We start from the raw sequence: 13,145 nt of genomic DNA on the forward strand, positions 1-13,145 counted from the left end.
AGTACATTACATGAGGACCTCATTCCTTTTACTATTTACTGGACATGAAATGTTACTTTCACTACCTGCTGAACTTACTCTCCAACCCCCCTTAACCCAGTTCAAAAAAGCCTCAAACTACACTTCCAAATGCACTGGCAATGTCCCTGCTCAAACCCTGACTAACTACCACCCACTGGTCTTGGAAACTTTGTCTTATCTAATTCGCTCACTGATTCTAATATGTGCCTGAACTCTTTATGGGACTAAGCCCTTACCTGCATGTATCAATGTGTGTAACTTAAGATGCTTTATCTAATTGTGTCAACAATGTTCTACAATTGTTTGTAACCTTACTGATGACTGCATATTTTACTTTATTCTAAATGTTTTTGTTTCTAAAGTAATGTAATCTATGATGACTGCATATTTTACTTAATTCTAAATGTTTCTATTGTTTCTAATGTAATGTAATCTGCTAACTTGTAGCTTTTCTCCCTGTGCCTCTGCTGAAAATGGACATATATCCAGTCGGACCTTCCCGATACACAAATGTAAAATAAAAATAAATACATTCTAAATCTCTGCTGCCCTTTTAAGGCTCATTCTATACATCAGCATCCACAGTCTGTTTTCTTTTAACTCATTTTTCCTGTTACAGGAACAGACACTACATACTTTTTTGGAAATGTGCTACCGATACTGCTAGTTTATGAGTTTAAGTAACAACTGCCTACCTGAACACCTTGGTGTTAAAGCAACTTGAGTCACAAAACTAATAAGGTTTCTAACTAGACAGAAGGACTGTTGCATGTTTTCAGTCCTCTAAGATCGCAGCACATTACTTTATGGCAGTCTGCCCAGTCTATGATTTCTCTGCATGAGCATACTGGAGATGGTTCTCAAACTCCAACTACTCTCACAGCAGGATACACATAACACTGCTGTTTTAGTCCCTTAGACAAGCTGCTATTTTCTTTCAAGCTGCCATCCTGGAAGCTAGCAATGTAAAAATTTAATTAGTCTTACTTTCAAAAGACTCCTCATCCACATAACACAAAGCGCATCCATGTCCATATTCAAGTGCAACTTGAATCTATCGATGAGAAACAGAAAATTTACCCCAGGTCTGCCCCTGTACTACTAATATACAGAGGCAGCTCTAAAAGGCTTCATCTCATACATGGGTCCCCTCAAAGTATCTATGGTATGATTCCAGTTATCACTAGGGGTAATATATAGTTATTGATGATGAGATAAGTAAGGCCAATTTAATACCAAGTGGGGTAGGTTAATTCAAGCAACAAAAGGGAAATTGTCGAGCCTTAAAATGGTCCACAAGGGCAGCTAGCCTAGCACTTACATATGAAACTACAGAAGGCTAGAACAGCAATGATTATAAAGGGGAAAAGGCATATAGTTTTAGGCTGCAGCAGTTGGTTACTTCAGCTCTTTCTGTTTTTCCAACCAAAAACTCCATCTGTAAACATTTGATGTGTCTGGAAACAGTGTCAACTCATCATTAAAGAAAATAATAAAAGTTAAACCTTTTTTGTGTAAATTAAATGCATTACTTAATAGGGGATTTTACTAATTAAATGATGTGCTTAACTTTGCCCAAACAGATGATAAACCCTATAACATATTACTAAAGACCAATGAAACTGGAAAGATTTGCATTTGGGAAGGTTAATAGGTTAATTAAGTTATTTAAAGGAGAATCATACCCACAGACTCAAAAACATGTTTATTTCATCATGGTTTGGTGTTTCCTACATTTTAACACCACTCTGGGACTAATTACAGTTTTTTAAATATTTTATACATAATTTCTGAGTCTGACCACATGGTGTCTGACATCTTGAAGTGATTCTGATTGTTTAGTCTGCCTGATGGTATCCCTCCATGCAGTGCTTGTCTGTAAAAAATTACATCACATGGGCCTCTCTCTTCCTAAAGCTCCTGACACTGCATTGATTTTACATGCATACACTGCTGGCTTTCAGTCAGTTTTAAGTAACATTTCATGCCGTTCAATGATTACTTAACACACAAACAGTGCAAATGCCACAGAACAGACTTTCAAAGTGCTTTTTACTGCTGCTTCTTTTTAGAATGGCTAAATTGCAGTATTTTGTGAAGCCTGAATTGTACTACTTTGATTCATCTCCCATCCACCTTCACATCTAACTTCTCGAGCTGTCCAAGTCCTAAGGGTAATTTGAGATGTTCCCTGCTGTGATTGACAGCTTACAGCAGGAGACTTGACTCGTGTACTGTTTCCTTGTTCTAGCCTTTACTTTTTGTATGGTTAGGGGAAGGACCAGGGAGCTGTGATATCACAGCATGGTTAGGTTTTTAGGACAGTCGTAGTGATGTCAGTTTGGGGAGGGAATTGGCCAGCAAAGTATATATTGGCCTTCATGACTTCAATGAATTGGAGACTGAAGCAAGCTTTTCCAGGGCAGAATAAACGTTTTTTTGAAAGTGAAACTACCACAGTACAGGAAGGTACTGTGTTCTAGTGGAGAGAAACAGTTGATTTAAAATATTTTAAATGCTGTACTGTTGTTTATTCATAGCAGGGACAGTAAACAGGGAGAAAAAGGACAGAGAAGTTGAGCATTTAGTAATGGAATCCCATTGTTGCCCTTTAATAACGGTCTGATTTCTTCCCTGTATAAATTAGGGATTAACATTAAGAAGATACATGTAGTTTTTCTTACAAACTAGACAAAAGTGTGTAAACTAGGGGTTAACATTAAGGAGGATACAGTTAGCCTTGTCTTGCAAACTACAGAAACATGTGTAGGGTAGAGAAAAATGTGTAGATGGAAGACCAAACAAATTTAAATGTAACAGCACAAAAGTACTTTACTAAGAAGAAAGAGAGGTAGAAGGTCATGCACCTAGTTAAGATTAAAAACTGCCAGAATATGTACCACTTCTTGTATTTAAATTACTGCCCATAAGTTTGGTGATCTCTGGAGTCAAACTGTGCAACCATAACATGCAGGCAAATTAATCCGGAAATTTGTTGCTGTCAAGTACAGATAAAGATGCAGAAATGTATTATTACATGTATAATAGTAAACATAGGTACTACTGTGTCATATTTGCAAAAGAATACAATGGAAATAATTTGATGGGATGTGCAGTTTAATGAGTAAATAAGTTAAAGATGTACACTTTTGGAAATGTTTTAATTTAGTAGAAGCAGTGACCAGCAACACGTGTGTGCATATGCATGTACGCACATACTACTCTTGTTTATCAAAAATTCCTACATCTGAGGTCCTCAAGATAAATCCAGTAGTTAAGTTACTGTTAATGCCTTCCTCCAGATACATGTGGGAGGTGAAGTATACATCCTCATGTTAACACAGCTTTGGTTTAATGCTAGTGGTGTTTGCTAACAAAAATTAAAATATGAGGTGCAAGTTAGTTTGCAAAAAGATACTAAAATACGTTTACATAGCACATTGACTATTCCAGAGCCTATCTAGAGCTAAAACAACTTTCCAACCTGACACCTCACTTGGCATTTTCAAACCCTTCATAATTCTATTCTCAGTCAATGAGTTTGCACAGATAATTACACTTCTACAGAATCACTTAAAATGGTTTTGAAATTTGCTTATGAAAAATCTTAAGGGAAAACGCATCAAATACTTGTAGAGATGTTAACACTTTACACCTAATAAACTTTGTAATGATATACTACCTTCTCACATTCTAATCACATGCAAATTGCTACAATTTATGCATTTTATAGCTAATCTGTACAAAAAACAGTTAATACTAGAGAACTAAAGCAATGTATGCAAGCAGCAAACTGTTCTGTTTAATCAACAGCAGTGAAAAAGTGCCAGCACAAATCAAATGACAATACATTTTAGGAAGCAGCAATTATCCAGCTTTCATTGTACTATGAAGCAGGTAGCTTTAAAAACTAGGCTGCTTCCTCTTATGACAAAAACTAAAGAATTTAAATGCAATGTTAACGAAGCAGATGACTGCCAAAATTAAAAAAAATCATGCCTGTGCAACTCTGAATTTCAGTGCGATTACCTCCCCTACTCGTGCAGTACTTATGTAAGTGCCTTTAGTATATAAACCAGGGGAGGGTATATAGTGTCTACGGTCTGGCACATAAAATAGGTTTGTGCTACCTCAGGAGGCATAGCTGACCGATTTTAAGAACTCATTTTTAACCCTACTAAGATTTGTCTCCTAAGACTTCATATTATATTTCTAGTAATTTTAAGTCACTGTTGATACTGTAGAGGAAATGTCTGGACTATATGTAGAAATGCAAACAGAAGCAAAACATAGTTCTATTCAACATTTCCTCTGTACATCAAACAAACAGGGAGGCACTGTGGTGCAACACTTAGTGTTACTGCCTCACAGTACTTGGCTCTTGGCTAAGGTAGATACTCTAGTTCTATCACTTATCCAGAAAAATTGCTATAGGTGAACTGGAGATGCCTGATGACTCAAATGTCATCTGTGTGTGTTGTTCCTCTTTATCCTGCAATGGGCTAGCACCCAATCCAGGACTGGTTTCCCTATCTTGTATCCAATGAGTGAAAGAACAGGCTGTATCTACCCTGTGACCCTGAACTGGAAAGTGAATAAAATCAGCCAAGTACTGCACAGATTACTGCAGACAATATCTGATACCTAGATGATAACATGTTAAACCTGTGTGCACATAAAAAGAAGTACTTGTACACTGTAAATACTTCCCATTTAGTGCAGAGACCATTAAATGCATGTATGTAATTCTGTCAGGCTAACTGCCCATACTATTAAACCAATAATAATGTGTGTGTTTACTTAACACTTCAGTAAATGAATGACTAAAGATTTCTTTTAAACCACAAAATCAAAGATTAGTTCAATACATATATGGACAATTCAGAGCAGAAAATTCAGCCAGTGTGTTTTGAGAGGTTAGAGAAAACTGAAATACATGCAGAAAAAACAAGGCATGGATAACACACAAAGCATGAAGACGTGGATAACAAGCAAAAGCCAAACAGTACTTTGAGATCAGGACTGATATGCAGCTGAAAGAATCCTTAAGCACCAAGTCGCCACTGCACTTTAAATGTACAATCATATAACTACTCCACTCACTCAGAAAAAGTGATAACATTTAGAAAAGGAAAGCTGTGATGTAAGGTAATTTGGTTAGCAGAGATTACAGGAAAAAGTACTGTTGGTAAATGATGCATTTTTCACAAAAAAATATGTTGTACAAATCACTATTCAAAGTCCGTTCTAACCATAGGCAATAATCCTAACATAACACAGCTGTGCGCAGTACCAAAACTGAACAGCTGTACTTCAGCAAAAGGGAGCAGTGCTGCTGGCATCATTCTCAGGTCACCTTAAATGTAAACTTCACAGGTCAAAATGACAAAAGCTGATGAACACACATTCAATAAGTCTGCCTTTGCTGTCTTAAATGATACACATTCAGTACAGTATATTTCGTATATTGCTGTGGTGGGACTGACTAATGATAATTTAAGTCCCTGTGCAATTAAAACAGCTCCTAACAAGCACATAAAGGAGATAAATCTCTTGCTACCATATCCCCAATAAATAAATATGCAGACAAAGCACACCAAACATTCTACATAGTGAAAAGATGCCATGAGGATACGGACTCATGCATTTGCATATACACCATACCACCTTATACTTCTCATTCAAAAAGAAGTATACTTTTTACACACTGTTGCAGTAAGCCAGTTATTGGTAGATGCCTATGCATTTTATTGACATGACATGCATGCTTACCAGCCATTCTTGCAACATACATTAGTCTGCTTCTGGTATGTAAAAACTTACTTCACAGATCGCAACACTTTATCAAGCTTGCATGCCGGGTTGCCAGCTGTGGCTTCATTCCGTCTTCGTAAGAAACCAAGCTTGTTCTTCATGTCTTTTGCCCTGTAATAAAATTTAAAAAATTCAAAATCAAGCATTTCTGTGTTGCTCATACAACATAGACAGCACTGGGGTATCCTACTACAGCTCAGACTTTTCGCTGAAAGTTTACTTTAATAATCTATTCATCTTTAGCAGTTATAGTCTTCATCAGCCTCAACTCACTCTTTTGTAGTGTGCCTTCGATGCAAACCTCCATTACTGTCTGTACAGTTCTGCATACCAAGCAAAATCTCTTGGTGAATTTCTTGTAGCTGTGTATCTCGAAAGAATGGCATTCTGGTAAACCTTCGTGTTAACTCCTGTTCTATGAAAAGCAGCTCAGAACATAGAAAGATGCAAAGAAATGCAAGTGCTAAGCAGTTGTCCAGATCTGCCACCTCTACTAGAATTCTTCAGTGGTTCTACAAGTGTGCAGCTCAACACGTGACCATCTATGCAAAGGTCCACCTTTAGTACTCGATCAGAGAATTGGAGCAGAAGCAGTAATGAAGTTAATAATTCCAGCTCTGTGCTGCACTGCACTCATCTCTCTGCCTAAGCCTCATTGCTCAGACATCAGCAGTCAGGAAGGAGGAGTGACTGAAAGAAGCATGTGTGTGTCTGAGGTAAGGATGTGTCAGATCCCTGCAGAGGTTCCACTGGCCAGCTCTTTCCATGCTTCATAAAGTTAAACAAACCCACGGACAAACCAAGACAGGAAGCTGGCTAAAGCTATTTATGATGACTTGTCCACAGGTTGCCATGGCAGCAAAGCAGTGTGGAAAATCAGTAAATAGCAAGAACAGTGGAGCCCTTTCAAGTGAGAAGGCAAGCATGCTTGCCAAGTAATTGGTCTGTTCACTATTTTTAGACATAAAACATTCTGAGGAATGTTATTACTGCATCAGTATTAGATAACTGCTCTGCATATAGTAATACAATACACATCAAACTGAATGAGATGTAATCCAGATTGTTAACCTATTGACCTGGTAGTAGAAATATTTCAGGGAGAAGGAAGATTTTAACAGATGAGAAATGAAATTAAAACCTAAAGCACTGGAAAGCAACAGCATTCTTAAGTAAACCAAAGGATGGAAGCAAGGTTTGTTATCAGCTAGAGGGGCTCTGTCATAACTGTAAGACCCAATTCCGCAAGCCTCAAGTATACAAAAGATAAATAATGATTTCTCCACAATAACAACTAACTGTGAAATTCTCCGTTACACCTTTAAACTTCTACATACAGAGGAAGTATAGCCTTCCTGCTGTCTAAATGTAAATGCCTTGTCTCCCCCTACACCGCTGCTACTTGTACACTAATTCCTGCATCCCAGGGGGAATAATCAGAGGTACCACAACCTTGGATTTCATATTGTGTGGAGTCTCTCCATTCTGAGCACTGCAAAAGGAAATCATCAGCTGCAAAAAATTGGACAAAAATGTACTAACCCAGTAACTGCGCATTCTCACACAGCACTAGGGCTAATACTGTATTATACCGCTGCCCAGCTAAATAAGTAAATCCATTCAGGACATCAAGGGAAACTATAAGGAAGGCAGCAGAACATTCTTGGTGCATGCCGCTTTACCTTAGGAGAATTAATGTTCTATGACAGTGTGACTGTGCCGCTTCTATGAAGTTCAGAAGTGACTTAGGATGCACATAGCAGTGCTACACTAAGCACACATTTGAAGCATTAACTGTTGCTAAATAACAAGAAATGTACAATAGCTGGATCAGGACCCTGCACCATGTTTGAAGAACCGCGTGCCCTTGGAAGGGTGTGTGTGTGTGTGTGTGTGTGTGTGAAATTCTAAAACTGCTTACACTGTTACGAATCTGTATCCATCCCATAAACCAACATAACACATGCAAACTCAGAGCAACAGGAAGACTAACTGTAACTTTAGTGTAAAACTGACTAATCTGTACTGATGTAAATGTGGTTGATCTAAAAAGACACATACATCAGATGTAATTTCTTGTACTTACAAACCCTGCCCCTAATCTCTACAGCTAATACTATTCATGCTTTAACTTTATAAAATAAATAATAACATGACAACATGCAGCACGCCATGGCCTCTTACACTGTAAATGTAAATCTGGAAGACGTTTAATGAAAGTGGGCACTACAAAGTGGAGTATCTCCCTATCTTAAATTGCAGTGACCTACGAGTCATGTAAGAGCGGTGAGCACCCGTGCAGAAAGGGGTCTTGAGCTCCAAGAAAAAAGGTACTTTGAAAAAACATTTACTGAATGCACCTGCACAGCCTGCATTCAGGATTCTGAGTACATTAAGAATACTAGAACTGAAAATGCCTCCATTCTATACCCTCAGCAGAAAAAACAGAGAACACACAGTAGAAAAAAAATGCCACAAAGAAGCAAAAGGTCACAGTGCAATGCAAACTTGATAAGGGTACATGCTTGCACATGAGAGAAGTTCTGCACAGCTCATGACATCATAATCTGATCTTCCACTTTATGCCAGTATATGAAGAATGAACACCTTGCATGTATGCAGAGTGGAAACAGCAGGCCTAGTACACAAGCTTAAAGCCTCCTTACTGGTCCCTCCACAAGAAATGACATGAAACACATCAGCAGCAGTTCTCAAAGGTGAATGAAGTGACAACACATCATATCTTTCAGGTTCCTATTACCTGACTGAACATTTAGGTTAGCGAATAACAAAATGTCAATCTGGTAATAATGAAAGCAAAAAACGCAAACAGACGATTTAATGCAGGGAAAGAATTCCCTTGGCCATTATGTGGATTTTGCCCCTTTCCCCACTGTAGTGATCCTGGAGTTGGTATATTTAGTTAGGGGTGTGGGGGGGCACACCCCCTAACAACACATTTTGGTTTAAATTTTTTTTTTTTTTGGCAGCCGAGGGAGTTTATTCCCTATGTTAAATCTGCCGTTCGCTGTTTTAATTTTTCGATAGTACCAGTTCGACATTTGATCGGGTAATATAGATGCTATCTTTCAGCCTTATTTAATAGCCGAGATGAGTTTCAAAACTGCTGCATTTACTGTCAGTATAACACTACATGGAAGTCAGTGCTGCAAACAAATCAGACAGGAATAAAATACTGCATGGGAGTTAATGTTGCCAACGGAGGAGGAGGATCTGGCACTTCAAAGCAAATAAATAAGAAAAGCAAAGTCCCCTAATGCATGTCTGGCTCCATGTTGTTCACATTTCATACAGAATGAAGCTAGATACACTGGTGTACTGGTAAACTGTTAACTGCCACTGAAAGCACTGTTTTGTTAGCCTGTTAGAAAACTGCTTACTGTGGATTTCTCAGGATCTCCTGAAAAAACCTGCAAAGTAACAATCACCTCTCAAAAGTCAGACAGCATTCAGTGAAAAAAAACAATATGCGATGTCTTATGCTTAAACGCAGAATGTCCTCATTGCTCCCTTGCATCATGTAATTAAGACATGTAAGGAATTAATTAAGTCTTCATCAAGTACTGATCCTGTTTTAGTCACTTTAACAAAATCTTATGAACACCTTGAGATGCAAGTGCAATCTAGTTAAAGGTGGGGGATCCACTGTAATGGTTGTCACAGGAGAAAAGGGGACCACAAAGTTAACATTAAAAGTAATGGTTGTCACAGGAGCAAAGGGGGCCACAAAGTTATCATTAAAAATACGATACTGACAGTATTCATGAAAATTTAGACAAAGTTTAAAACAACACATGAAAGTTGCAGTACACACTCAAAGCCCCCCAGCCCGTCTGTCTGCTGACCACTTTTCTCCCCCTTGCTGGGTGCAAGATGCAGAGAAGTTTGTCTGCAGATAGTACTCTTATCTTCATCTTCCTCTCTCTGCCTGCTGCTTTTCCTCTCTCCCTCACTTAGATCAAAACAACTGGGGAGGCTATGCTGTCTGCAGCATCAGACTTCTCATTCACTGCTTAGAAAGACCTGAAGATGACAGTGACTGACGACTTTCGTCAGTTAGAGGTGATAAAAAGACTCAAAGTTGGGCTGGTCGTAGACTACTGCATGGTATGAAGACCCATCAGTACTGCAGCACTGATCTAATCAAATATCTGCAGTTATGGTAAGTGTAACACAACTGTACTTTCCATTGAAATCCTACAGTTGGCTGGGCTTCAGGGTAAGCCCAGTCCTCCTATCAAAAATGCCATAAGAAGCCTGACCTGACTAGAAAGGAAAAATGTCCTCTGTAACTTCATGCTCAATTAATGTAGATGTACACGAGATGCTCTTTAGCTCACATCTCAGCAAGGTAAGCATCTAAGATAAAAAAAAAATAATTCCTTAAATTCAGATATACCTTTTGATGTCAAAGGCATTTCCACAAGCACTGCTTTGCATACGTCATTTCAGTAAAATGTATCATGTGCAAGACAAAAATAACTTTGAAACTTCAGTGTTCACAGGGATTGCTGCTGCTCAGGTACACAGAGCCAGCTGTTACAAATGGATTATGTAGCAGATACTCAAGGTTGCTTGCTTCTTGATTTGCATGGGAATCCACCGATGGATGGCATTACCCATTTGCTAGCATCTGGTAGGAAGCATGGATGTGAAAACTTAATTTTATATACTATTACACACCACTGCCACCACAGTCCATCTCTTTCACATAAGCATACTGCCTAACATTCTTAAGCATGTTCAATTCCCACATCAGGTGCTAAAATCATATACCTGTAATGTCACTGCAGTGCACCATGAGATATGTGTGGCACTCCATAGCTGCTATCCTTCAGATGAGAAATTAAAAAGTCCCATCTGGTGGTCATTTCTGCCCCCCCACTTGTGTTTACTTTAAGTGCTGTTTGGAGAGATGTTATATCAGCAGAGTTAAAGACAATGCTCCCAAGTTTGCAGTCACCTGCATATTTGGTGTGCCAAACAATTAGCCAAAAAAAGAGTGGAGCTAAGACAGAGCTTTGACGAACCTTCATTGGTGATAAGGGATGCGGAGGATAGCAGTCCTCCAGTTCCGTGTTGTGTACGATCGTGTAGCCATCAGCGACCCAGGCTATTATGGCTTCATTTAACTTCAGAGCTCTGAGTTTATGACTGATTCCATCTGACTACAACATGTAGTGCTTTAACCAGATCAAGGTAAGCTGCATGGACAGACCAACATTCATTAACAGAAGCAGTCACTCTCAAAAAATATATATGCGATTAAGCATACAAGATCTAGTTTTGATGAAACCTTACTGAGTAAGGTTATGCAGAATATGAGTTCCCATGCCTGTCTGAATACGCTTCATGATGATTCTTTCCATCACCCTGCACAATCTTCAGTTATTGCATTCTGTGGAAAGGCTCACCTGCTGCTAGACCTGGTGGACATAGCCAATGATTAGTGCTCTGTTAAAAATATATCTAAGGGGATATAATGGTCTACTCTGCTTGCACTAATCAGGTTTCATAATTCAAACAATCCTCTACTAGAAACTGAATGAAGTATCCAAATGCATTTTAAAGCTACTTGTATCCCTCTGAAACAAGACTTCAGTTCCTTTAACAACACTCTCAGAAGTTGTACATGTAAAGATCACATGCTGTTTGGTAACTCTTGGACAGAAGTAAAAACAAACTATCGCTGGGCCGCTGATGAATGCACTTATTCCAGATTACCATTAAGTGACGACAAGATGATACTTATCAAGTCACAGTATTTCAAATCCATGTATTTTATGTATCAGTTTATGACAATTTGAGTATTTCTTCTTTTCTTCACACTTTGTGTGTCTTATGGTAAAGGTCAATCTGAAAAAGGTCCGTGAATCAGTGTGCTTATCCAGTTAACAAATAACTAGACACATCATACTGATTTGTCTGCATGACTGTGCAACAACTTCTTGTGAAATTACTTGCATCTCTCAATGATTTTTAAGACAGAGAACAGAAGTTTGTAACTCTACTGCAGGTGAGGTGATCAGAGTATAAATACATTACGGTCTATTGACTAGGCTTAAACCACCAGGCCAAAACATGCTGCTACCACAATTCCCTGAAAAGTGACTACTAAACTGTAAGCTAAAAACATTCACACTCACAAAATACTGTTGAGGGAACACAAATAACTGATGACATTAAATACACAATAAAAAGCGGCAAGACCCAGAAATGGCAAATAATCCAATTTTATTCACTAAAGCAACCACAATTATCACTTTTGTCTGTAATAAACAAACTACATCAGATGAGATTCACTTGACTAGTCTACCATATTTAAAATGGTTTACATTTAAAATGCAGAGGGAAGTTTTGGTGACCACGGGTTGTCGAATGACATTTGGCCGACATGTTGCTGATCCTTCCCTTGTGCGAGTTCCATTTTAGTGACAGCTCAGTGCATTCGCAAAGATGAGGTTGGTCATTGAACTAGAGATCACGGTACACTGGGGATCAGGAAATGTACCCTTTTCCCCACTGTAGTGCGATCTCGGATTTCCCCCACAGGGGGTGCAGGGAGGCTTGCACCCCCCTGCAAAATACTCGCGTTAGGTCTGGTGCAGTGTAGGACTACATTCTACTCATGTTGAGTAAGGTCAAATTCGCATATTAGTATGCGGATTCGACATTTTGCATGTAGGTACACACTGTTTTTTGGTGTTCCAAGTCGATATTACCGCATTTCATACTTATGATAGTAAAAGTAAACAATTTAAAACACACCCCATCATCATGTGACTTCCATTGTATCACATTTAAAGAGCCCACACACAATTACTCTTTTTAAGTATGTTTTTAAGTGGTTCTGTTAGCATTATGTGATGTATTTTACAATGCTTATAATTGTGTATGGTCTATTTACATGTGATATATTGGGAAGCACATGAAGATGGGTTGTGTTTTAAATATGGTGGACTATTCAAGTGAATCTCATCTGATGAAGTTTGTTTATTAGAGATGAAAGTGCTAATCATGGTTGTTTTAGTGAATAAAGTTGGATTAGTTGCCATTTCTGGTCTTGACGCTTTTTATTGTGGATTTTACTGTTTGTGGTTGGCTGGGTGTTTGTGAATTTCAGTTAATGTCATTACATGCAATTTTGTGGATGAAGGAGTACTTGGGGACTGTTAATACAAAAGAAATAATGCAGGGAATATTAACTTTATGGGTAGTTAAGTTAATGTTAGTTTTAGAATGTGGACATTCAAATTGCTTGCACATCATGGTAGTCCAGTGACCAAAGC

General features: G+C 38.4%; 1 protein-coding gene across 4 annotated transcripts in view; it reads right to left on the reverse strand.

Moving 5' to 3' along the window:
• The window catches only part of RGS3 (regulator of G protein signaling 3), a 2,411,552-nt gene that overhangs the window by 24,868 nt on the left and 2,373,539 nt on the right, over nt 1–13,145 (reverse strand). For 3 of the 4 annotated variants that reach the window (XM_044057996.1, XM_044057997.1, XM_044057999.1), the window contains one exon: nt 5,845–5,946. In XM_044057996.1, coding sequence (XP_043913931.1) covers nt 5,845–5,946 — 102 coding nt within the window. Of the gene's footprint in view, nt 1–5,844; nt 5,947–6,108; nt 6,642–13,145 lie in introns of those variants that run through there. The other variant, XM_044057998.1, reaches the window with a different exon arrangement.

The sequence above is a fragment of the Protopterus annectens genome, chromosome 16.part0 (assembly GCF_019279795.1).
Source record: "Protopterus annectens isolate FY-2018-M chromosome 16.part0, PAN1.0, whole genome shotgun sequence".
Lineage (NCBI taxonomy): Eukaryota > Metazoa > Chordata > Ceratodontiformes > Protopteridae > Protopterus > Protopterus annectens.